This window comes from Camelus dromedarius, chromosome 5 (assembly GCF_036321535.1).
Source record: "Camelus dromedarius isolate mCamDro1 chromosome 5, mCamDro1.pat, whole genome shotgun sequence".
Classification (NCBI taxonomy): Eukaryota; Metazoa; Chordata; class Mammalia; order Artiodactyla; family Camelidae; genus Camelus; species Camelus dromedarius.
Genome location: NC_087440.1, coordinates 39,150,216 through 39,177,021, shown reverse-complemented (window position 1 = coordinate 39,177,021; position 26,806 = coordinate 39,150,216). Strand labels below are relative to the sequence as shown.

The following is a 26,806-nucleotide window of genomic DNA, read 5'->3' as shown; positions in this document are numbered from 1 at the left end:
AGGCAGCCCTATCTGTAATTGTTATATGGAGGTGATTTTTTTTGCCTTCATTTTTTACCCCTCTTTCTTTTCCCCCTACACTCTGAAGACACACAGAACGTATCTTTTTTTTTTTTTTTTTTGCATGAGGCCTTCAAATATATAGTGAGGATCTTAATGCCCCTTTGAAGTCATGTTTTCCTCACTCCCCTTCACCAAGGCCCTCGCCAGTCCTCGCGTTAACAGGACTTCTAGTTCACGTGCTTGTCTAGTTATCCCACCCACGTGACACCCAGCTGTCTGTGTTTCTCCTGACGGGTGTTGTCTAAGGCGGGTGAGCCCAAACCAAAGAGCAGAAGAGCCCCATCTCCACCCCCTGCTCTCTTAGGGGAGGTGTGCTGAACTGGCTTGGGGACAACCATTCTGTATTTTCACACTGCATTCACTGAGCTTATGTTCAGTTCAAACTCCTAAGTTCTGTGTTTTAAATCAGTTTTAAATTTTTGCAGCTCCTAAGTTACCCTCCCTTCAGAACACTGGGACTCAAGATTCCCAGAAAGAATGCAGAGGATAATAATCAGGGTACTGGTCGAACGATTTCTCTCACTGACTGAGTATCATGCACTGACTGCTTCAGAATATAAACAGGAATCATCCTGAAATCACATAAGAATCCAGCAACGTACAGTTTCCCCTCTGTATCTGCAGATTCAACCAATCACAGATCAATAGTATCTGGAAAGAAATCCAGAAAGTTTCACTAAGAAAATTTAAATTTACTACATGCCAGCAATGATTTAAATAGTATGTTACTAGGTGTTGTAAGTAATCTAGAGATGATGTAAATTGTACAAGAGGATATGCACAGGTTATATGCAAATATTATGCCACTTTATATGAGGGACTTGAGCACCCACAGACTTTGGTATCCACGGGGTCCTGGAATCAATACCCCGGAGATACAAAGGGGCAGAAGTATATATGGCAACAGTCACACGAAACTTATAAAGGAGATTCTAAACAAAGAATGTATGGGAAAGAGGGAAATAAAAATTCAAAGATCTGGAAAGAAATGGCCTCTCTGTATCCCTGAAACTAGTCTACTGCAAAGGTCATTCAAAACTTTGTGTGTGCGGGAGAATTCATCTCTCAAGGTGTATTTCAAGAAACATCAGTTCTATGAGACGTTAACAGGTATTAGTGGAGAAATGAGCAATGTCAAAATAAAAATAAATAAAGTAAGACTTTTCAGGGCCTTAAGTTTGCAAATGTGAATTGTGACATCTCAGACCTAATGACACATCAGAATGTTATTTTTTAACAACCATCTGAGATCACATTCCTGGATTTCACCCTGAAGATCTCGATTTAGATGGTCCCGGAGAGGCCCAGGAATGTGAGCTTTGAACAAGTGTCCCAGGTGATGCTGCAGCTGCCAGCCAAGAAATCGTTTTGGAGAACCACTGGGATCTGACCACGGAGAACCTGACGGTAGCAGTTTCCTAGGGTACACGTTTTCAGAATAAGCTAATTCAATACTACTTTTGGCTATCTCGAAATTGAAAGTAACATAGAGGCCTTAAAAAAAAAATCTCTGGATAGGGATCTGAAATGTAGCTTTATTTTTACCTTCAAGCTTATCTAAGAAAGACATAACCATCTCTTTCAAATAAGATGCCTAAACATCCCAAACATGTCTGTTTAATTTCATGTTAAAATGCATCTTACACAGTAAAGGGAAAAAGCTTTGGCCACACTTATCCTGGAAACAAAAACAATGTAGAAGAATTACCCTGGATAAAGGAAGATGTGTTGAATTGATGACAAAGTCTTAAAAGAAAGTTTTGAGTAAGTGAGATGCTAAGTTTGGGATCAATTTTCTCTAGGACTAAATCACTACAGGCCCGTCCTAGTCACCCTCACATTTGTCATGAAACTCAATGGGGAAAAAAAAAAAAAATCAAAGGATCATTATTTGTCTCCTTTTACTTAAAAATACACTTTAAAATCTCATCCTGAGAATATCTGTAGTTTGGGGAAGCAAACACTAGGATCGGAAGCACTCATGAATACAAACTCAAGCAAAGAACAACTGAAATTTGGCAACACATAAAGATGTCACATTACTTTCACAACAGAATGTTGCTCTTCCAAAAACAATATATAGCTCCAAAGACACACACATATGTCCACTTACAAATGCAGCATACACAATCATTCTGGGAACAGCCAGCTACTATACATTGTGCATCAGCTCAATAGTGCAATTCAGTTCAATTACTACAGCACAGATAATACTTGCCCTCCCTTTCTCATTAATATTCTCTCAAGGGATGGCTTTCTAAAAAGAAAAAAATAAATAAGAATTTCTGAATTCCAAGATAAAATGGCAACAGTCATATACATAGCTGCAATAAAAAAAACATTTTCATTAAAAAACTAAACATGAATTTTTTTCTTAGTAAACTATAAGCGAGCTTCTTTTTCTTTTAAAGTTACCTGCAAAATGTGACTTCCCAAATGTGCTTCAAATACTTCAATGGCCAGTGCGCTAGGGCTTCTCCTTCGTTGTGCACCTATAACTTGGAAAAAAAAAAAAAAAAAGGAAAGAAAGAAAAGAAATTAAGTTGGAGCTCTGATTCACACTTACAGCTTCATTTCTCTGTAATTGAATCACCAGCTAGTTACTGTATCAAAGAAATCTGAGAGAAACACAACCCAGTGGTAACCTTGGTTCTGAGATGCCTGAGCAAAATCAGAGCCTAGACTGAATTTTCAATTCAGAGTATCATATTCAGACTTAAATTTGTTTTTCTTTTTTCAACTTTTTCCTACAATGGAGCAAAAACATACGAATGTTCACATTCCTTTAAAATAAATTTCTCAACTGTTTTTCTTAAAATTTAGGTATTGTTATTTTTAAAATATACACACACTGCCTTTCCTCTCAGAGAAACCTCAATGTTTCACATCCTCTAGGCTACAAAAAAAGCAAACAGGAATTTTTTTTAATGTTCTAATAACTTTATCATAATTTAATAAGCACAACATGTTGGCTAAGAGATTCTCATTAATGACTGTTTGCACTAGCGTTAAGCGTCTCAGGGTGGCTGGATTTCGTATTTACTGAACATTCATGTGTAGCTGTTCCTACAGGACCTACAGGAAGCCCCACTGGATGCCTGCCCAGCATGTGCCTTGTCAGGTCAGTGACTGCTCGTTTTCTTGTCTGAATACTTCTCTGTTCTCCTACTAACTTACAGTCAACCTTCCTCTTCCTGGCCTATGCCATATGTGTTGTCCACAGGCACAAACATCCAAAGAACCCCTCACCCCTTAACATGCATGGTGTTATGAGCTTAATGCCTGATATTTGTGGGATCCAGAATTGAGAGTCTTCTCATTATCATTTTTTCTTTCTTCCTTTCTTTTTTTTTTTTTTTTTTTGCATGGGGTCACAATTTGCTTTTAAATCTGTTCTGGGTATTTTCCTTTTTTAAAAAAGTTCCCAAACAAAAATGTTTGCTTTACCGTAACTTGTGCAAGAAAATATTCAGAACTTTTCCATATTTCTACCAAACTCCTTATGTCTTCCTGCTTTTCTTAAAAATTTTATGACAACCATCTATTTCCTCAAACCTAGACACTACACATTGAAAATAAAATCAAAATCCCCTCCTTTCTCGCCTCTCAAAACACTTTCAGCTAGTTGACAAGACAATTCCAGCAAAATGCTGCTGGGATAATTCTGCCTTGTCTCAGTTACTAAGCCAGTTAGTTGGATCCATAGCTTAGTAGGGATTATAATATAAATGCACTTATGATTATTGTGCTGTGCAAAAGTAGGCAGTTTGCCCCTGCAATTGTGAGTTAGTGTCTGCCACGTCTGAAAGGCACTTTGAAAAATAGCATGAGTGCTAAGTATCATTATTACTGGCAAGAGGAAATAAAAGGGGTGTTTTTTTCAATGAGAAAATTTATAAAATATAATTGAAGGGTGATTATTATCAAAGAATATTCCAGCTGGAAGGGACCTTAATGATCTCTAGTCCAACTTCTTCATTTGCTTCAGAAGCAAAACACACAGCTAATAATCCTAAAATAGAAAAGTCAGTTTTCTATCCTAAGATTAATCATCACTGTGAGTATAGACATAAGATTTTAAAATTTTAATATTAAGATCTAGTGAAGACAGTTCTCTATCTGTGTGTGCATTTCTGATTAATTTCCTATTCTAACATGCACATTACTCCCTTCAAAACTCCTTTGGCATTTTTGATAATGCAGCTGTCTTACTGAATACTGTTTTCAGTTTCTAGAGTGTTAATTGCACATTATGGTAGCTTGGTGTGAATGATCCCACATGAATAAAATCTGCAGTCTTTTTTTTTTTTTTTTTTAAGATTGTTGAGGGGAGGGAAGCTTTTGACGGGGAGAAGGAGGGTACTGAAAAACTTCAAAAATGTCCACTCTGTTTCTGAGGCAGTAATTAGGATCCAGAAAGCTCCTTATTAATAGTTCATAATTTGGGGGCATTTCAGTACTTCCAATTATAAAGCTCAAATTAAACCACTGTACCTCACAGAAGAAATGGACTGATTTACAGAACACAGACTATTCCACAAAGAATGCATTAAGAAGGGGCCAGGAGAGCAACAGCCACCAACATATATAAAGGACCTTAAAGCATCACAGGTAATGTAAGAAGCACATTTATTTACTAGACGGTCCAAGAGGGGTGCTCCAGCAACAACTCTGACAAGAAGCATGGAAACAGATGACCACAGTGGGGGTGTGGCAGGGGCTACTCAGGGCTGGATGGCCATCGATGGCCTTTCTTTTCTTACCTTTCCTCACTTAGGGTTCAGTTGCTCTTTAAGTTAATGGTGCAAATGCATAAACAATTGGGCATTTTATTTAAAAATCGATTAGTCAGCCTCGGGATCCCACGTGCCTTCACCAGCTCTGATATCCCTGAGTCCTGCCTACATAGTCCTTCTTCGTCCTTCAAATCCTCTAGAAACCTGACTGTCTGCTAGTCCATGCTAGCATCACACGAGCGTCTTGTGAGTGGTTTCAAGCTATTCTAGTCAATGGCATTTTTACGGCACTGGAACTTCTCTTGATTTATATGTTTTGCACTTATGCAGGTGATGTGGGGCTGTAATGGCAGTTCCTAATTTTACAGCCAACATAAATATGTTAAACAGGAGCCCACTGTGCCCCGGGTAGAAGCCCAACTCTGACTGCAGCCTTACTGCGAACTGAATGGACGTTAAATGTGTACTTCGTATCTTCTACTTTTCACCCTATCACATTTGGCATGTTGAGTACTTAGACAATAATCTGATAACTCAGGAAAAATGCGAATACAGTCATTTTGCTCCTCTATGTTAATCCTCATTATGTTTACAGAACATCACTAATGCTTAATGAAAAACTAAAGAGGCCTTTCCTCAATGGGCTCCATCATTCTTAGGAAAGTAAAGCATTACTTACGAAGCACTCTCTGATTTTTGTGTTTTGGAAGTTGACATTTCCTAAAACCATTTGGTAGCCCACACACAACACATACTTACTATTTCTGAATAGGTCAATGTTTCGTCTGATTTACTGACATTTCGTTTACTTGTTTGTTGAATGAAAAAACACTGCTTTTTGAAATTTAAAGAACACTAACTAAATTAACCAAAAAATGCACAGAACATTGCTAAATAAATGGAACATGTAATCCCCTATCTGTGAAGATTATGTTTCTAAGTCACTGACAGTGAGACGTGAGAGTTGTGTAAGTGAACAACAGCTCATACAAACTGTTAAAAGAAAAAAAAATCAAACCATAGTAATACTGTAATTCAACTTCAAATTCGATTCAGCATTTACTGGCAACCTATTTGATGCTGAAAATTGCTAGCTACTGAGAGGTAACTAGTGTTATAAAATCTAAATAACATTCCAAGAGAAAATTTTAAGCCATTTACAACAAACCTAGGCCCCACATATAATTACAAACACCACAACACCATTATCTCATGTTTTGCAAGGGTAAAAAAATAAAACACCAAGAGTTTTAAGAGACTTTAAAAGGAGGAGATATATATGGAGAAAGATTTTGAAAAATCAGCTAAAGAAATCCTGATTGTCTCAAATCTAAAATGATCTGATGCATCATTAGGATTGTGCATTTGGCCTTTCTCTCATTAAAAATGGGAGACCCAGAAGAAAACCATAATCTGAAACATTTATCTGAAAAATCAGTTTATACTCCCTCAACAATGTCGGCAAAAATGCTCTAATCTAGACTCTTGTGTGTAACCTTGTGAGGCAGTCTTCGAGAATTAATTAAGTGCAGTAAAAGACAATCCCTCTTTGGGGAAATATACCACACACTCCCAGTCACACTCCTAACCAGAGCCCGTCACCTTCGGGGACGCACAAACGCCAGGAAGGCTGAGGATTATTGCTCAGAGGGAGTTTGACCTATTCAGCCAAAAGGTCAGCTTGCCACAGAAGAACCCATCACACAACAGAAACAGGACAGCTCAGTGGACACACATAATGAAAGAGGGAAGAGTCACGAGCCCCACTAGCCTTGTGTCCGGCACTGCCCTTTTCCTTCTAACCCTTCCCACCCCGCTTTCCAGAGAAGGCGGAGCTGCCCCGGCTGCTCCCAGCACAGTTCACAATGGGAAGGTCGACCACAGGCAGGGAGAGAGAAAGAGGCTCCTTATTTAAGGGATCACTCAAAAAAGATACTCAAAAGTAAAGATGAGAATGACATTGGGAGGCAGGGTTTCCAAGGGATTGTTTTGGTAGGGAAAGGCTGTCAGTGGCAGATGGAGAGGACCATTTTAGACCTATTTTCTCACCCAGGATCTCCCTCCATGGGAAGCAGAAGGGAGGGATAGGTGAACAAAGCCTTACAGTTCTGCAGGTGGTATTTCAAAGGTGAATCATCAACCCAGTAAAAAGGCAAGCTTTATGGCCACCCTCTGAGACCATCATCCCAGGGGCAAGGCTCCGTTCCCACACTGAGCCCGGGGGAAGGGAGGACGAAAGGGAGGACGCTCAGGGGCATCCGGACAGCACTCCCTGGGCTTTAGCACTTGGGAGAGCAAAGTCAGGGTCTGGGAAAGAATGGAGCACAGAATGCTTAACGAGTCTTTCCATGGCTACCCAAGAAAAGAAAAGGGATTTCCCTTGAAGAATCTCAATTAGTCTCCCTCACTGCAGGGCAGACGAAGCCAGGGAGGGTTTTCCCAGGAGCCTCAGAAGTTTATGAGGTATGTATTTGTGTGTGTGTGTGTGTGTACGCTTCCCTGTAAAAAAATAAACATCTATATGCTTTCATTGAATGTGGGACCAAATCTTCATTCTGACACTGATCCTCACAGCTCTGCCCACTGCCCACATTCACAATTTGTATCTTTTCAATACCGAACTCCTCACTTCCACGCATGCTTTAGACACTGGGAGCATTTCAGGTTGGGATGAAGATGAGACGCTGAAATAACCAGCAGTAGGTACCAGCTTAACCCATACAGCGGCACTGTAACTGCACGTGTTGTCAAAAGCACAATACATGGACTTTCCAGGCAGTGCATAATGCAAATATCTGAAAACAAATAAAACCAATGCTTTTTCAATGTATTTTCACAAAGTTTAGTTTCTTGCCACTTAAAATACAGGATAACTGATAACCAGAGAAGAGAAATAGGGACAAGGGTTGTTAACCCAGCATTTGAATGTTAGATGAATGTTAAATATGAGAAAGAAAACCTCCTGTATTCAAAAGTAGTACAGTTTGGGTTTATTTTTAATTTCATATTTAGAATATTTTAATAATCAAAAATATATCTTCATAATTCACGTCCCAGAACCCATGAACACATTATATTACCAATTTAGACAACACAGGCCTATTTAATCCAATAAAATAACTGAAACTCTAACAAGTCTTATGCTGAGTCAAAAATTCTTTGATGCAACACATTTAAATTTCTCCCACAATTTACACATGGATTAAAAACATTAGGGAAAAGCAGTAAGGATGATATGACTGTCAAAGTATTAATATTTACAAATTAATTGCTGAACTTAAGAAAAAGAAACCATGTCAGTTTTTCTCCAAAAAAGCCCATCTGTATGGCTCCAACTGGTACAAACTAAGGGGAAAAGATAAAATACTCAACAGATCTGCTGAGTCAAGGAGATGTTTATCATGCACTTATCCTCTGAAGAACTATACGGTATCCACATATGTTTGAAAACTTTTCTTTACAATTTTCTACATCAACAGGGCAAATGTGTCTAAAAGTAAAATAGCACCCAAGCATTACTGTGGTAAGTCTTGACCATGTTTCTGTACAAATTACAGGAACTTCTTTTTAGTACAAAATGTCCATTTGAAAGAGTTGTTTTGCCAGCCTGCCTTCACTTTCCACTGAAGGGAGTGAGAGTTACCAAAGCCGACCTTTCGTCATCTGTAGCTGGGGAAAGAGGAAAAGAGCCTTTCCATGACAATCTGGAACTTGCTAGGGGAGCTATTGTACCTGACGTGGGCTGCGTATCAGGCGCTTGACATTCTTCATGAGAGAACCCCAACTTCGTCTCGATGATGAAATTCTTCAGGCAATGGGTTAAGCTGCTGCTTGGAGTGGCAGCACCGGAGGGAATGATCAAGCCCTGACAGTCAACACCTCTGAGGACAGAAACCTCAGGAACAGGCAGGCACGACCCACAGCCTGGGCTCAGGGCTGGGGAGTGGGGCACATGAGGGGGAACCTGAAAAGATGCATGGAGGTGTAAGGGCAGGACTGGACTACTAGATGACACGCTTTACTTTCTTGATACTTCAAAGTATCTGCTACAAATCCAAACAGGACTTTCTGAAAATGGCAGGTAATAATCATTCCAATTTCACTTTCTTAATCACTTCAATATCAATGTACATAAAAAGTAGGCACTTCTTTTAAAGAATTTGAAGTCCATCCACAACTCCAAGTCTTTTCTGAATGTATTTCTTGGCTTCAACACATTAATGCTCCAGGAATTGCCTCTGGATGCTAAGTTTAAAGTTAACTCTTTAATTCCCTTTACACAGTGAAGGACATGGGAATTTCCTCGTTTTCTTTACAAAATAAATAAAAGGTAAAGAAATAGATCGCAACTAATTCCTGTCTTGAGGTTCCCAGCAGGGATGTGGGATCTCATGTGAATTGCATTCCCTCTCAATCTGGAGAAGTTTTAAGAGGGAGGCAGTTATACATACAGTGAATTGAGAATGAAGAATGGAGAAGGGGAGAATCTCTGAGTGGCAGAGGGTCATGATTTTTTTCTAATGTGAACTCGGCAAGAAGATACCAACTATTTACTCTGGCTTCAGGGCTACAGCAGCAAACATGCATCGAGCCTCACTCCATGGCAGGTACACTGCTGGGTACCTGGAACACAAAGATGAGTAACACAGAGACCACTGGGCAAGGCTGTCCTGTGTGGCAGAAGGGTCCAGGAGGCCACGGAGAGTGGGCCGTGCAGGCAGCAGCCTGGGCTCAGAGCCTGAACACGTGCTGATGCAGGAAGGTGCTGTATCTCCTAAGGACCATCTGCAAGCCCAAGTTCAGAGCTTCTTTTCTTGTTCCTCTTCTTCCAATGACCACCTTCCTCTGCAAATCCACTACTCTGTGTATGCGGAATACCACGTGTTCTCCTGAATTCAGGGCACCATTCACAGAAAGACATCACGTGCCCTCTGACCACAGCTGTCAAAGGGAAAACTAGAGAGGACACATCAGATTTGGGATGTGAAGGCAGTACTGACTGTGCAAAGTTGAATACTTGTCCTTTAATTGGTAGAAATGACCTCCTCCACTAATATGCTAAAAAATGATTTTGAGAAGCTTAAATTTTTAATGGGGGTTAGATTTGGTATGCTCCCTCAGCAGGGGCCGGGCGAAAAAAGGGTTATTAGACTTTCATTCTGCAAACGGTCTTAAAAGCCTTTCAGCTGAGTGCTGTCGTCAGGCCGTCACCCGTCCTGACCCCAGCAGCGCACAGACTGTTGGTGGCATGCTTCTGCCCAGGAGGAAGGGAGTGGAGATTATCAATGAATCAGTCTGGTGTCAGTTGGCACTTGCTGGTTAAAGGAAGAAGCCCACATCTGTTAGCTTGATTTTTTTTTTCCAAGTCTGATCCCAAAGCTTCATGTTATGACATTTGTAGCATCTGCCACGAATGTTGAGGTTAGCCAGGCAAACTCTATTACTTCCAGTCTAATACTCCATCCATCCTCCGGGCTTTCCTAGGCCACTGATACAACAGGGAACTAAGAAACACTGGATCCTGTGTTTCCGAGGCAGAAAGAAGGCAATGTCGTTAGCCCTTTCCTCCTTCCCTCTCCTGTTCCTTCATTCATATATTCAGTCATATCCCTATCTTCTTGTTTGCTAGCTCACGCTTGGGCCACATCAATGCTTGGCAATCTGTTTAGTGACTTTCTAACAAAAGCAGCCAACATAAATAGTTCCATGAAACAGTGGGGAGTCGGCCCAAAGGATGCTATGCTTATAACAGCACCTGCTCCTGAAAAGTCACCCTAATGAATTTCCAGAGCTCAACCAACTCAGAGTATGGTAGTACATACATTTATCCAAAATTTAGTGGGCGCTTATAAAGTGGAAGATAATAAACTTACTGATCTAGGAACTGGAGATGTAAGCCAGGCTCCTATTTCCATTTCTGGAAGTTTTCTTTATATGTCAGTAGAAGAAAGCTACAAGCACCCATGCAAGGTATGGCCTGAGCCTCTCCTTGTTGCCAGGCACTTTCTCAGGAAACATACCCAGGAAAAGGCACCATCCTGACCCGCCAGGTGATCAGAGTCCAGTGGGAAGACTGGCACCTAAGCAAGTGAATAAAACGCAACAAATGTGCAACTCAACTCTCAATTCAGGTTGGGGGAAGGGAGAGGGGAGGCAGGAAAGGCTTGAGAATAGGGGCACTGCTGGAACTGTGGTACGGAGGGTGGGGTCACGTTGACAGTGAAGACCCTGGGATCCGCTGGTCAGACATGGAGGCAGGAACAACTGCACATTACCACAGCTCCCCGGCAAGGTTCCAGGCTCGTCACCTGGCCCGCTCCAGCCAGCTTTCCCTTAAGCTGAAACGACAATGGATCGTCACACCCCTACCGACACTTCCAGGACTGGGTCCCCCAATACCACTCACCTCCTCGGGGCTCAACACTATAACGTTAACAGTCATATGATCACATCTATGAGAATCAAGGTCCACTCAGCTCTGTTTGAAAGCCTGAACTTCACCATTCGACCTCCGGATGATGAAACACCACTGCCTGCGTCAAGGTTCCTGAAGTGCACACTGACACCATCACAGCAGCCAGCTCAGTGCTGTGTGAGGCAACCCGGTCACCAGACAGGATGGTCATGTCTCCTCGGAGTTCTGAAGGGGCGGCCGTGACTCTGTCCCTTACGGTACGCCCTCCGACTCCTTCCCAAGGTGCTCCCTGCCCTCTGCTTGCAGAATCCACAGGGAGGAGTCACATCCCTGGGAGACGGCTGCACACAGAGCAAAGGCTTTGGGTCCTGGAACCAGGCCGACCGAGTTTTAAATCCTCCATTTATCTCTATTAGCTGGGTGGTCAAGGACAAATTAGGCTCTGTGGACCTCCATGTCTCATTCTGTCAAGGGGAGCTGTTGTGAAGACACGTGACATCCCCTGCCTGGCTTTAATTCTCCTTCTAGAATTTATCTGCATGTTGCCTCTCTTCCGCACTAGCATTGTTCCCTTCAGAAGCTGAATGAAACCCTAGCAGTTAGGATAGGGTCCAGAACACAGAAGGTGCACAATAAATATTTGTGAATAAATCAACACTCTAGAGTTCCAGCCCATGGGAGGGGCTCAGCACACGTGAGCTCTCTCCTTCTTGTTATGAAAAGCAGAGGCTGAGCCAAAGATGACTTTTCTCAGTCACTATCTTTATCCCAATTTTAACAGAAATACAAGGACTATTTTTCCTAAATCGCAGGAATATTTAGGAATCACTTCCTAAAATATTAGGAATATTTTGTTTCTTTGTATGTTGTCTCTAGTTTCTGTCTTTTCTGTGGCATGATATCAAATCTACAGTGTCACCACAAACCCAGCAGGCCAACTGCAATCAGGGTCTCAAACCAGTGCAAACATTTCACACATACTTGGGCACAGAGCCAGCAATTCACTGAGTGTCAGCAACTGCCCACTGAATTTTCTCTTCAAGGATTCACTCAGGTCCTATTCTAGCAGTAATTGGCATTCGTTTTAAGATGCGGAGTGCTTCCAACATAACTTGATTAGGTACACATACAGAGTCACTGCCACTGGAAACCAAAATCACCTCTTACAACCCCACCATCTTCTCTGATTTCATATGAACAAAAGTCCACACAATTATCAATGGTAACTGAGCAAGAACTAGGTCTCCCTCGTGTTAGCCGATCAAGGTCTGCACCACCATGGCCATCTGCCTCAAGGGGCCCTCCAGAGGCTATGACTTACACAGTCAGAAACTGAATAAGAAAAATGAACACTATTTGGAGTTTAGAGATCAGTAAACAGGCAGACAATGACCGTCAGACCTAGAATTAAGAATACCCGCAAGCATATACTTTCATGCTCATCACCACCATGAAACATATCAAGGAGATGAAACTTAATTTGAAGACCTATTATTTAGATTCAAGGCTCAGCTCAAGCCTCTCTTTGTCAGAGGTTCTTTACAGGTTTCTTTGAAAAACAAAGCTGTTTTAACAAACTCTCCCTAAGACGGTATTCAAACACAAAACTTTGTGTGTACAATTACAAAAATTCCAGAGAGCCTCTGATGCCCATCCATAGACCTCATGTCAAGAACTCGTGCTTCAGACAAGAGCCAGGCATCCACACATAACCTGTACCAGCCTGACACTTAGTGGGGCTGAACAAATGATTCCTTGAATGAATAAGTAAGTCATCAAATGAAGACCCAAATGAATGAATGCAAGGAGGTTCAGTCAGAGAATACTCAACTAAAGCAGACACTTGTATTCTGTGTGGGACTCTGAGACTGAAAAGCAGCAGTTAGTTGGTTTATTCACAAAAATTGCTTTGTAGAATTATACACTGCTCCTCCCCTTCTAAATGCAGACAGAGGGAGGAAAGGAAAAAGAGATAATGAAGGTTTGCAAATGAAGTGGGTACAACTGTGCAATCAATCAACGTTTTCTGAAAAAGAATCTGCACCACTTGCCAAAAATCTGAACTGAAAAACTGAACCAGCATTCTGATGAGAACGGACTTCGCCACTAGCCAGTCATTTTTATTTGTCTTCCAGCTGTCTTGCTTCCCTTTTCCAGGAAGCCACTGGTCTCTTCAGTTTAGCAGGTTCAGCCATGGGAATTTATTTAATCATGGCCAAACGCATACTCCATGTTTACTCTTTTAATCAGCCTTTGCTGAGTGTTTACTCTGTGCCCAGTATTCTGCTAGTTGAAAAGAATACAAACTGTTCTTCTCACCAGCCACTGCTGGCCTACTAAGTGCCAGACACTCTTCTAGTGCTGGAAGAGTGAACAGAGCAGACAAACATGCCTGCAGGGAGCCGACACTCCAGTGGGGAACCCAAGCGACGACAGCACACACACAGCTAAGTACAGCAAGTAGCGTGACGAAGAATAAATGCAGAGGGGCAAGGAATTTCTGCACAAGATAGGAAAATCAGGGAAGACCTCTCCAATGATACATCTGACGAGAGATATGAATAAGGTGAAGGGGTAGTGGGATGTCCAGGTGAAGGCAAGAGAAAACGGAAAGGCCCTGAGACGGGACAAGCTTTCAGGTTAAGGAGATGGCAGTGGGCCAGTATCCTCAAGGAACCTGGAGACTGGGGAGAAGAATATACAGGCTGCAGTAAAACAGTGGTTTGTTTCGAGGGTCTCAGGAAAAGGGAGCCTCTAACTCGAGTGAAATTCAAAGAGACAAAAGAGAAGAGGGTATGCGGACTAGAAATGAGTAGAAAGTTTCCAGGCAAACAAGCCAGGGGTTGGTGGGGGTGAGCAGAGTGGCTGAGGTGGAGAGAAGAGTGTACGTGACAGCTCCAAGCCAGCTGGACCTAGGAGCTCCCTGCACGTGCAGGGAAAGCAGTTTCAGGGAACGTCTATAAGGCTGAGTTACAAATGGCCTCATGGACACTGTAAAGGAGTTTCTAGTTTACACACAGGAATCGGGGTCCATCTGAAGAGTCAGTAGGGGAGGGGCCTGAGCACGAGAGCGTGTTATGTCAACAGGGCAGAGGTGCACAGGGTAGAATTGTGTTCGGAGGAAAGACAAAAATGTGGCTATGGCATAGTCTAGGCAAGAAGATGATGAGTTAATCCTAGTAAGTTAGAAAGACTGCAGAGAGGAGTTTGATTCTGAAGGTATTTAGGAGGTAGGATTGAGAGTTTTGTGATTGACTATTGAAGGAAACAGAAGCGTCAAGTATGAATTCCAGTTGTTCAGGTTAGCAAGCAGTGTAGACAGTTCAATCATCCCCTGTAATAGGACACTGACAAGGGAAGACGGCGTTAATGAGAAGGTAGGACCCTGAACTGGAGGTGTCTTTAGGACAGGCCCATTGAGATGAGATGAGAGGTCCAGTAGACCTGAGGCTCTGGGTGGAGATGTGGAAGAGATGAAGACTTGGCTGCAAGTCAAATGGGTAGGCATCGAAGCCATGGGAGGGCAGGAAGAGGGGAGGGCTGGGGGCCGGCCTGGGGAACATCTGCATTTATGCAGAGGAAGGGGAGCCAGCAAAGAACCTGAGAATGAACACCCAGAGGGGTAGGAGGTAGACAAAGAGGTGATGGTGTCCTACAAGGAGGAAAAGCAGAACTTTGAAGGAGACTTACCACCTACGTCCAATGGCAGGGGAGAGCACTGAAGACCTTGGATAGGGGCACTACTCAACCAAGGAATAATGAGAGGTGAAAACCAAGAGTTATATACTTTGAATTCCTTTTCTAGGAATTTGGAGGTGAAAGGAGAATAGGGGATGAAAGATTGGCAAGAAAGAGAAGTAGGAAACACCTAGGGGGAAGAGATTTTTCACAAGTGATTTGAGGATGTTTATACCCTGAAAGAAAGAAGCAAGCAACAGCCACAAGATATAGAAAGATGGAAAACCCTCAAAAGAAGGTACCCAACTGTCCAGAGTTCAGGGAAAGCTGAGCAATAGGTAACATTTTTTAATTCAATGTTTTATCATAACCTGAATCTACAAAAATGATGCTGTCAGATGCAGTGGCCCATCCAGCCAAGGACTTCATCTTCAGAACGAGTTCATCTAAGCTGATGGTCAAACAATAAAATGATCTATAATCCATGTTCTGAAGTATATTTCTACAGGGAGAGATGCGTAAATGCACCTAAAACCAAGCCATCCTGCCCTCCTGAAACTTCCATCCTCTCCCTTCTACTGGGAGGAGGCCTCATTCTGCTGGTACTGCAGGCTCATTAATTCAGTCTCACTCCTCCTTAGTTTTCTCCACTGTGTAAACAGGGAAATCAAACATTCTTTCCTAGGATCCTGGTCTCTACTGCTAGAGTGACTTTCCTGCCAATTTCATGAAAACATCAAACTCCATACACATGGGTTTACAAAGATGCCAACATGCTATAAAATGTGCAGGACCCCACTTTTGTATGACACTGCTCTGAGGCTCCCCCTCACCTCATGCTCCAGTGCCCGGCGCCTCACTTCCTGTGTCAGTGAGGATGCTCTCTCCTGGCCCAGTCGGCCCCCAGGCTCTCTGTCCTTGTATCTCTTGCCAAAACAAAGGCTTTTAAAATGTCATCAATAGAGGAGTCACCTGGAATTGCTTTTGGAGTCCCTTTAACTCCTGGATCACAAAAGCAGTAAGTACTTTTTCCTTGTAGCCAAGATCTGTCAAATACCCAGAGGCAAGTAATGCAACAGATTATGAACATACTCAGGTGTGAACTAAAGGAATATTCAGTAATCAGAGAAAATGAAAATGCCTTTTATTTGTTGGAAAAAGCAACTGAAAGGGGAAGGAAGAGCCTCATATTCCTCCTGCACTCTTTAATGAATTTTGATCAAGCCAGTGAAGGAAGGAGCCAAGAACTGCTCCGCGTGGGACAGAACAAAGCCTTGTTTCCCAAGAACTATTTCTTATAGAACCAGTGGCCTCACCCTTAGTTAGGCTGCCTCTTCATTGTGGCAGGAGGAAAGACAATTTTTTTTCGCCTGGAATTTCAAAACTATTGTTTAAACAAACCTCATCCTCAACACTCAGAAGAAAATACTGAGTGCTCACCTTGGCTCCTTCAAGTCATTCCCTGTGGCCTCTCTCTGCTTCGCTTCCCTGGAAGGCAGCTCACTCTGGGGCTTTCAGAGCCTAGAAGGGACTCTGTGGGTGCTTCTGTCTTCTTGGGCCAACTCCACTTTTGTTTGTTGGCAGCACCGCCGCCACCTCCTTTTTTCTTTCACAATTTAAACCAGAGCTGAGAGTAGGAGCAATGAACCCCCCCTGTCGTCCTCAGAAGCTGACTCGCCCCACCTCCCAACCAGACTTTTCAGAAAGACACTCTTTCAGGTCTAGCTCTGTCCTCTGTGGTACTTGACATTTCCCCCCTCTTAGTCTATGAATGTTTAGGAGTGCTTAAAAAGATGGGGAGGCAGCTGTAGTTTAGCATGACGAGCATAATTCTTGGAGACAGAAAGCTTTTAGTTCTAGCCTCAGCTCTGTCACTTACCGGCTGGTGAATAAGACACTCGACATCCTGGCCTTGGTTTCCCCATTTGTAGACTGAGTTAATAATCTCTTGTGCAAAGAGTTGTGGCAAGGGCTCAAGACCAATGTTTGGGACAACTTGCTAGTGCATACCTAGCAAACAGTAATGACTAAATACATTTTAATATAATCTGGATTTAAAAAAAACCCTCTGTAGCAAAAGAGAAATGGGTGCTGGCAAATTGCTTCTGATGAGGAGGATTAAAGAAAGTCACTAGGGTGACATTCTATAAATAGGACTCTTCTGTTCTTTCCTAGGTTGTGTGTGACCTCGAGCCAGTTAGAAAAATCTCAGGCAAATACAGTTACCAGAAAGATGAACATATACCGCCACTCACTTCAGCCCGTTGTGTATGGATTAAATGAGATAATGTATGCAAAGGGCCTAGCCCTCTGCTTGACGCATATGAGGTGTCCACTAAACGTCAGTTCCCCCACCTTCAAAGATGTGTATTCTAGGAATCATGTGCAAGTTCAGGAATCAAAATAAAAGCAACCCCCCACCCCCAGATTTCGTTGAGTAAATCAATATCACAGCCTTATTCACAAATAGGAGTAATAAAGATGGTTACTGGAGATAACATATTTTGCGTATTTGAAAATTGTTAAGACTACAGCTGAACTTTGATTCTATATTGTGGGTTTTTAGCATAATTACCTTTTTCGAGCGTCAAGGGAGACATGCAGCGTTGGGTGGTTGCACTGGGTGTATATATACACATGCCTGCATGTATGTTCCATATTTTAAAATCTACACTTCTATTCTCAACTTTTAAAAAATATGTATAGATGGTAGGTATTGGGAAGCCCGACTAAGCTATGACTGCCTAATGCAGAAGCGCGTACACTGTGCCCGTTTCAACAGTGGTGGCAGCAGAAAGGTCACCTTCCACTCTTTGCCGGGGGATAAACAGGAGACACCAAACACACCCACAGCATTCTTCCCCTCTATTCTTCTATCCCGACTGGCCGTGTCGTGTTTGTTGTCAGACCCATCTGGATAGCAGGTGTGATGTGCAATGCTTTGAGTATTTGGATACTGACCAGTGGATATTTCCAAAGGGCACGACAGACTGCCGACTGACCCTCAGTGAGAGCATGTGGCAATCTTCCCTGTTTACACGTGTATGAGCTCAAAAGAGAGGGAAAGCCAATTTCGAATGTTTTAAAACTACATTCTGACCAGAGGCTTTTGACAAAGTCTCCATATATATCAGTCAAACAGCGAACTTGGTGAGCTTGTATCGAGTCTATTAAAGGGGGAATAAGGTTCATGAATTTCAAGCTTGGAGGGCTCTAATTACCTCATGCTCAAACTTTAACTACAAAACTCAGATAAATTGCTGCACTAAAACCATGGAAGATCCTCCACCTGATTTGTGCCAGTGCATCTAAAGCTCAGTGAGGCTGATCCCAGCAAGGTTTTTCAAATCAGCCCTCAGGGAATATGTTCTGGACCTGTCTCTAATAAGTATGCACGGATTACTTGGATGTTTTGGTAAAGCTACCTGGTAAATTAGTCAATCTGAAATTTTATTAGCCTCAAAGCATTACAGCAGTCAGTCACATAGCCCAAGAATACTGGGGGAATTAGAGTCATTTTAAGCATCCATTAGCCAGGTACCAGGAATCAGTTTCAGGCCCTGGCTGGTAGCTGTAACATTAATTGGCTAATAGTTCCAGCTGTCTCTTCAGTGTTCTTGTTCTTGGAGGTGCGATCCCTTCTTGAACCAATTTGTGTACACCCAGCCGGGGTCCTGTATTTATTCCGGTTCAGTGTACAATTTGGATTCAAAAACGACACAAAAACCAAAAAAGAAAAAGGGCTGTGTATATAAACCATGGTGCAAATCAGCCAAAGCTGAGCTGATGTAATACCAGTCTAAAAGTTGGAATTTAGTGAATGTGGGAGGCAGAGGGAAATGCGGAAAACAAACACCACTTTCAAATATTCAAAACATTCATACTTTGTCAAAGATGCACTGAGGAGCACTGTGGATTTCCCTCTGCTGGTATAACACTCTCCGTGGCTATTTATCTAGTTACAAACTTTTATAGATGTGAAATATTTTAAGAAGTCCTTTAGAAATGGCCCGAGGTAATTTCAAACTTAACAGACCCTGTCCCACCAGAGCTCATTACAGTGAATTTTATAACAAAGTACCCTCTACTTAATTTTCAGAGCCTAGCCAAGCGTACTAGAAATGCAGCTGCATTAAGGGCAATTAATGGTACAATAAAAGCAGTGGAGGGCTGTTTAACACCCAAGAACCAGCAGTAAACACTGGCTCCATGCTCTCCAACAGTCAGTGATGTGTCAAATCACCTGGAGTGTGAGATTTCTGTATCGGGGGGAACGACTCTCTCCTGCTGGAGAAAAATCTTCTGTCCTTCTACAATTCCATCCAGAGACTGTATAAAAGGATATAAAGTGATTCCCTCCAGTTATGCCACGAGCATCCCCGTTCCCTTTGAGCAGGAGGCCAACACAGTAAGCTCATATTCCCATCAGCGAGGGAAGAGGACAAATTCAATTTCACCAAAAATGAATCTAACAGCAAGTGACTCATAATGCACAAAATGATCTGTGCATAACGAAGTTTACTCTCAGATGCCAGAAAAAAAGAAAGGAAGGTCCAATCAGAATACTACATTTACTCTTTCCAAACAAACCCCAAACACAACAAGATGGGGGATGGCCAGGAGCAATTATAACGATGTTTGCAAACCTCTTTAATGAGGAGAAGTCACCACTTAGAATGTGAATATGAGAGATCCAGAAACAAGCAAAAAACCTCACAGGCTGATACCATCATGACTGTTACATCATTTGTCCATGAGTTAGTTTGTTCAATATAGTACACAGCCTACCAGGTCTGGGAAGATGATTATATATACTCACCTTCTATAAGTAAGTAGAACAATTCTATTCTGAACCTTTGTGTGGTCCAGTTTATGAGGTATAAGAAGGTTCTTTGAAGGCTGTGATGGGAGGATGTACAGAATCTCTGAGAAGACAGGATTCAAAGTTCAAGAAATAAAGAAAGAAGTTTCTTATGGAAAAAAACCACAATTCTACCCTGAGAAGTACTGGATTTTAACTGTCTCTTATAGCTCAGTCTGCATTCAGGGTCCTACCCCTCTATTTCCATGACTGGATCACACTGGTTGTTTAACAATATAAACGGGCTAGGAAGTACATTAAAGTTGTTATTTTTAACTAAGAAATCCTTACCAACAACAAAAGTTCAAAGAAATCTTCCTAACCATAATATTAAAGACACAGCCTACAAAAAGAAAAGCCACACAGAACCACCAAATTTCATATTACTAAAAACAGGCTTCCAATCTCCTTCCTCAACAAAATTCTCCCTAGAGCTTTCACACTCATTTTGGTTTCTGCAGCTTCCGACGGCTCCTCTTGGGTGGAAGTGCTCATGAGCCAAGAGCCAGACACAGAGAGCCCTGTGAGCCTGGGGTGTGAACCACAGCAAACTCAGGCCGGAAGTAACGGAGTGAGCCTGGATCACACTCCAAGTGGAAGCACCGTAGTGACCCCACACTGAGCCCTCCCTCCCCCAACAGAAGAACCCTGGCCACGTCCTCCCAAAACAGAAAGCGTGCCACATCCCTAAGGACAAACGAACAAACTGCTGTAAACTAACTAAAGATGAAGGCTCTCGTGTAACTGAAGGGGTAGACATGAGGGGGAGCTCCAGTCCTTGGCAAGGCCCCTGGGCTCCAGGAACGACCAGAAATACGGGAGCTACCTCATAAACAAAGGTGTTTTACAGTAGAATTCTGTTGCATTTTACAGAAAAAGCATTAAAAAGACAAAACTAGACACATTATCAAAAAATAATGTCATTCTACACACCTCAACTTGTTTCTGAATGAACTCAAAAATGGTTCCAAAAAAGTCATTTGCACCATGGTTTCAAAAGGAGGGGTTCCATGACTTGTCTTCCCTTTAGGTTTGCTAAACTGTGCCATTATTTTTGTGAAACAATAATGTTAATTGGTCTCCTCAATTATTTACATAGAGTTCAAATCAATGTACCCATGTGCATTACACCTGCTATGAGTGCCTCATCCTACCCTCATCACTGCTGGTGCTGCGTCCCTGTTGGGGGTTGGGGGGGTGGAGTGGGCAAGAGGCTGGATCACAATAGATGTGCAGGTTCTAGAACCAGGCAGATCAAGATGACCATCTCTGTCTTGCTATTTACCAACTATGGATTTCAGGCAGGCAACTTGACCTTGCTGAGCCTCCATGTTCTCTCTAACATGCTTTCTCTGAGGGCTGAGAAGAGAATTCAAGTATACCAAGAGCACATAGGTCCTGCGTACGCAGGTGCTGATCTCCGATCCTCTCTCCCTCCACAGTAGGACTCTTGAGAAACAAGGTCTTGCCAGGAGGACAGGCTCCTCCTGACTACCTTGCGGCACTTTTGCTTCTATGACTCTCTGGGCTCAGACTCCCTATCGCCCTCGAGGAAGTCTACACAAACCCTGTCATTCCAGACTCGTCCAGAGGCCTCCCGTCGCTGAGCAGCTGGAAGACTGTTTGCTTTGCTCTGAGCTTCTACAGTATATTCCATGCTGTCCTTCCAGCTCTGGCTGTATACCTTGTCGGTAGTTTTCTTGTGTATGTGCCCACATTTTGGGATGTGACCGTTCTTATTTATAACCCAGAGCGCTAATAAATATTTTTGAGTAGTCTTCCTAAAAACATCTCAGAAATATTTTAAGCTTTTTTCCTTTCTTTTCTGCTACAATGTCTGAAATAATACAAATAACCCTGCTTAGAAATTTGTCCGATTTAACAAACATGCTTGTTTAGAAAGTGAATCTTCAGAGTAGGTAAACAGACTTAATAATTCACACAGCAGCGTGGCATTGATGCCACCAGTTTGATTTTCCCTGAATCCCTACAGGAACTGAGCTGTACCAAGAGAACTGGAATTTTGATAATATGGGAAAAAAGATAATTTTTGAACATGGAACTCTTTTCTTACAGGGTAAGGAGGTTAATTTACCCCTTTTTTTTCCAAAATGGCAGACTTAGTGTTGTGGGCGTAGGATAACCTTAGGGCAGCTGAGTACTTGTGAGTCTGAGGAAGCCTTACTAGGAGGTGAAGGAAACATCAGCAATGTTGATAGAGGAGAACTCCAAACAGATTTGACCTATTTCAGAATGTTGCCCAGCACCATGCTAGAGCCCAGGTGAGGTGCTGATAGTCCCTCCAGCCTCAAGAGCCCAAGGGCACACGCTCCTGGGACCTATAAAGCATGAAAGGATGGTCAGTTTGCCACTTGGTTCTATTATGGGTATCCAGACTCTGCAGACTCAGCGAGGAATCCAACCTCAGTTTACACCACTCCCCTCTCCCCAACCCCAGGAGGAAAGCACTGGGTTTATAAACTGAAAACCAAACATTTACGTTTATAAATCTAATAGATCCTAATTTCCTTGAGGACAAAGATCACAGTTGAAAAGCTCCTAACCAGGAATCAACATTTCTATGTACCCCATAGTCTTCCCATAAATACGTGATGATGACCACGATTAATTTCCAGCAACCGAGAGTGGCTAGAGATGAATGAAATGAGATTCCAACAAACAGTACCATTCGAGAATATTCTTATTTAAGTAGTTAGCTGAGATGAGAAAAATAAGGGAGGGAAACGTATGGTCTCAGCAGAGGTCAGCTTGTCTCTGGAAACTGCACATTCATCCCTGGGCTGGTTACACCAGCTCATATGCTCCAGGCAGAGTAATAAAAGCTTAATTCCATATCCTTCCACCTGGCTAACCCAGGTCTTGTGAACACCAGAGAAGGAAGTTAACTTCAAGAATATCAATCTCCTTCCTTTCATGAGCTGTAAATGCACTCTCAAGTGAAAGACACATATAAGGATCTCCTGACCTAGTATACCTTTTAGCTCTAAGTGGAATCGACTTTATTTTCCTGTCAACTACAATTTTCACTAAAGACTCCTGGACTTCTTTATGGCATAATAAAGTTTTGTCTAAAATTACAATAAAAAGCTTTCATAATACTCACATCCTCAACATTCCAGATTAATTTTTAAATTGCATCTGAAAATCAGTACAAATGGCAATTCGATGTTTATGCTCTGGAAGCCAGATTTGTCCCCTCGCCTCTCTCAGTTGGTTCGTATCTTTCAGGGCGAGTTTCATTAGGTAAAAGCTAAGTGAAAAGAGAGCTTTGCACAGGCTCAAGTGTGGTTGACATTCATTTCAGTTTGATGTACTTTCTTCTAGAACAAGTTATTTACTGCTTCTGCTCCCTTTGGGAAAATATAAATATTCTGGAATATATTCCTTTGCTACATCCCTTCCCATTAACGTTTCCCTTAACTGCCTGGCCAGGTGAGGAGGAAAGGAGAGACGGAGGCACAGCAGGGCTCGGATGCAACTCCTCTCCACTCCCTTCACTATTGACTGTCGCCCTGCTATTCTCAGCACCCTCCTTTTCCACTTCCCCATCCAGGAGGAAGGGGACGTAGGGTGACATTTGACTCTGTAGTGTCACACACCAATAACACCAAACCTATGCCTTCCTTTGGTGTTTCATAATGACATTAAGTGTGCAACGAGCTGGTCTTACAGCAGGTCCATGCAAACGGAAGGGAGCTGTTTACTGACTTATAAAAAAACATCTGATGAAATTATCTGCAACTAAATCCTTTTTATTATACGAGGGGATGTAAACCAACAAATAAAATCGCTCTATTCTTTGATTCAAATGTTAACTTTCACCCCAGCATACAGCATTGTGATATATGAGCAAGTAACATGAGTTCAGAATGTCACTCCCATAAGCCTGACGTTCATTTACTCAGTAAATATGTCTCGACTATCCACTATATTCCAGGGACTCAGATGGCACTAAGGAAATGACGAGAAACAAGAAGGGACATGGCCGTGGATTACAGCCTTCTGGATTTGCGCTGCGGCAAACGGAACCCAACCAAAAGCATAGTGCTGGTTATACCACAGCTGTCATCATATATTCTCAAAATGTCAAAATAGGGATGTCACTGTGTTCAAAGAGTAACCTGCCTAGCAGTAAAGTAACATACAGAGTGTATTCTATAAGAACACATAATAATGTTTATACACAGAACTTCATGAATCTAAAATGAAGAGACATTAGACATTCACTACTTCCATTGAGAATTAGAGTGCAATTGTGCACAGGCCTTGGAGTGGGCATGTTTTAATTTGACAGTGTCCAATCCCTGGTTAAGTAAACATACATGTTGCCCACCCAAAAGGAGCCAAGTTTGTTGCTCTATCCCCTCTTCTTTGCAAAGAAAATCCTGATTTCCTTGGACAGATTATTTACCCATTTCCAGGGAATGAAAAATAATGGGCTTTAGGCCAATTCTCCTGTATCTGTGATCCCATATCTGTGTCTGCTCTAAGCTTAGGATCATGACCCAGTTCTGCCCAGTAAGACAAAGGGAACCCCCCCTAGGAAGCTTCTGCGAAATACTTCACACTTCTTTACACTGCCTCGAAAGGTGTAAGGACCAATGCTTGGAGCTGCAACAACCATTATTCTACCATGACGTGACAAGTCCTGAATGGAAAAGGCAATGCACTGGGGATGGCAGAACAGGAAAACAAAGAGTCTAGGTCCTGTCTGTAGCACCACTGCAGCACCTGGGCCAACCTACCCACACAGACGCCGCTTACTTGGGCGATAATTAAATCATTATTGCTTAACCAACCATAGACTGCATACTTTATTATCTGCAGCAAAACATATTTTAAATGATATATCTGGTAAATTCTGTTTTAACTGATGTATCTGGTAAACTTCTGTTTTAAAACAACAGACAAGACCTTGCATAGTCATTATTACGGCGTCTTCTCAATGTTGAGACTTTTAAACGTTTTTGCTGAATGTTCCAAGCTTGAGAGAACCCTTGTCATGAGTGCCTACAGTACTGCGTATAAGCCTAACACAGACAAACAGGGGGTGGGGGGAAAGGGAGTGACAGTGATGTGTACAGAGAAAGCACATGGGGAAGAAGACTAACCTGAAAGGAATGGGATACAGACGTGGTAGAACTCAAGTATTAACTACATTTCTGGAGAAAGAGATAATCTCTACGATTCAACCAGATGAGGGGAAGAGAGCTGCTGTGTAAGACTGAGGATGATGAGAAGAAAAGAAGCCCAAGAAGTGCCCACAGGATGAACCCTAACTCATTTCTATAGTTTCAAATAAGCCCTTGTTTGGGGGGAAAAAAAAAACCCTCAAGTTGTTAAATTGCCCCACATCACACATCCCAGGAATGTGCAGATTCAATTACTGAGCAAGAGGGACTACCAGCAGCAAAGATGTTCTTCTTGGAATTTCAATGCAAAGCAAATGTACAGATGTTGGCATAAAAGCCAAACTGTCTGAAATGGAATGACAGAGGTCCAGAGAGAAGATAGGGCGAGATAAAGAATTAAACATGCAATAAAAGAGACCATTACATGCACGGCATTGAGCTTGGACAGCCAATGCCTTTTGACACTCAGATGCTAGTAATGGTGACACATATGGTAAAAAAAAAAATGGGCAAGGGGACAGAATCAAACAAATACTACATTAAAACCGCTATCTCTGTGGGCAGGCTGTAAAAATCATATCATTCTCATTGAAAAATAATTCATTAAACTGCACCCCAGCAGGACGTAGAGAACAACATACAGCACACGAAGACATTGAGCAGCAGGGGGCAATAAACTTTATAAAAACTATGAAAGCATTCAACAAAGCAAGCTAATACAAGGAGGAAACAATGGAAATTTCAGCCCAATTTATAAAATAACCATGTTAATACGTAAGTGCAAACACTTCAGGAAATACACACATGCTTATCCCATTAAAATGCACACTCTGCAAAACCACCCTTGAGATGTCAAAGCTGACCTGCTGCAGGGATGCAAAATAAAAGCCAGCGGGTTGCTACATGGAAAGGCTGGTCCAGAGAGCTTCACACCAGGTAACCTACCAAAACGCTGTAATTGCTTGCAGGTATCTGAGACACTGCTCCAGTTACAGACACAAAGGTGAACTGAAAACAGGGCCACACACATCCCAGGACCAGTGATGTCCGAGGACACTGTAGCTGTAAGCTGGTAGGCTTGAGCAGCCTCACCTCTACCCCAGTTTCCCCCCACACTCCTGGGTGGTTCAATGAGGTGAAACGACTTGGACAACTCCCCCCGGGTAATGTACAGGTAAGGATCACCTCAAAACACAGAAGATGACTATACACCCTGTCTCCAAACTGTTTCCCACTCTGCTTTCCTTTAGGATGTCAACTTCCTTCCCTTAAAAATTATTTGGGATTCCTTAGACTTATTATTCCTGTAAGGCCACTTAAAACACTAAAGATCTCTATATAACACTTTACTAAATATTTAGTGCTTGGATTTCCTTCTGCCACCCTCACTGGGTGAGGAGATGGAGGGCCGGAGGAGGGGTTGGGCATTAGACCAGGGAAGAAAGGAAAAAGGAACATCTCGTCTCCCAGGGCATCACGGTTGGCCAAGGATTGGTGACAAGATGCTAACAAACCAGAAGAGATGACTGAAATAAAAACAGAGTCTTGAAGATAAACTGTGCTTAAGAGGACTTAGTCTGCTTATAATGATTCTGAAGCGGCCGAGATGAAACTAACGGTAACTTCTTTAAATGAACTCTCTTCATCTCCCCAAAATTATTTCCTAGCCTGCAAAGGCCTAATCGTGCTATATGGAATCTTCCTCACACCAACAATAGGTAGGGTGACTAAAGCAGAATCCAAGATAAGACACCTACAGAAACCAGTAGCCATTAATACCTGCCAACCTGACAAGCTTCGAGCACAGGCATATACCACAGTCCTTAATTAAACATGCATCCACCCAGTAAGTTGTAAGAGCCGTTTCTTTTAACAGTCAAGATCCATCCGTCCTCCCACC

General features: G+C 42.4%; 1 protein-coding gene across 7 annotated transcripts in view; it reads right to left on the bottom strand.

Annotated features, from left to right (window-relative positions):
- NPAS3 (neuronal PAS domain protein 3) overlaps positions 1 to 26,806 on the bottom strand; it is a 799,526-nt gene that overhangs the window by 412,872 nt on the left and 359,848 nt on the right. For 5 of the 7 annotated variants that reach the window (XM_064485884.1, XM_064485885.1, XM_064485887.1 and 2 more), the window contains one exon: positions 2,479 to 2,555. In XM_064485884.1, coding sequence (XP_064341954.1) covers positions 2,479 to 2,555 — 77 coding nt within the window. Of the gene's footprint in view, positions 1 to 2,478; positions 2,562 to 26,806 lie in introns of all 7 variants that reach the window. The other 2 variants (XM_031453562.2, XM_064485886.1) reach the window with 1 other exon arrangement.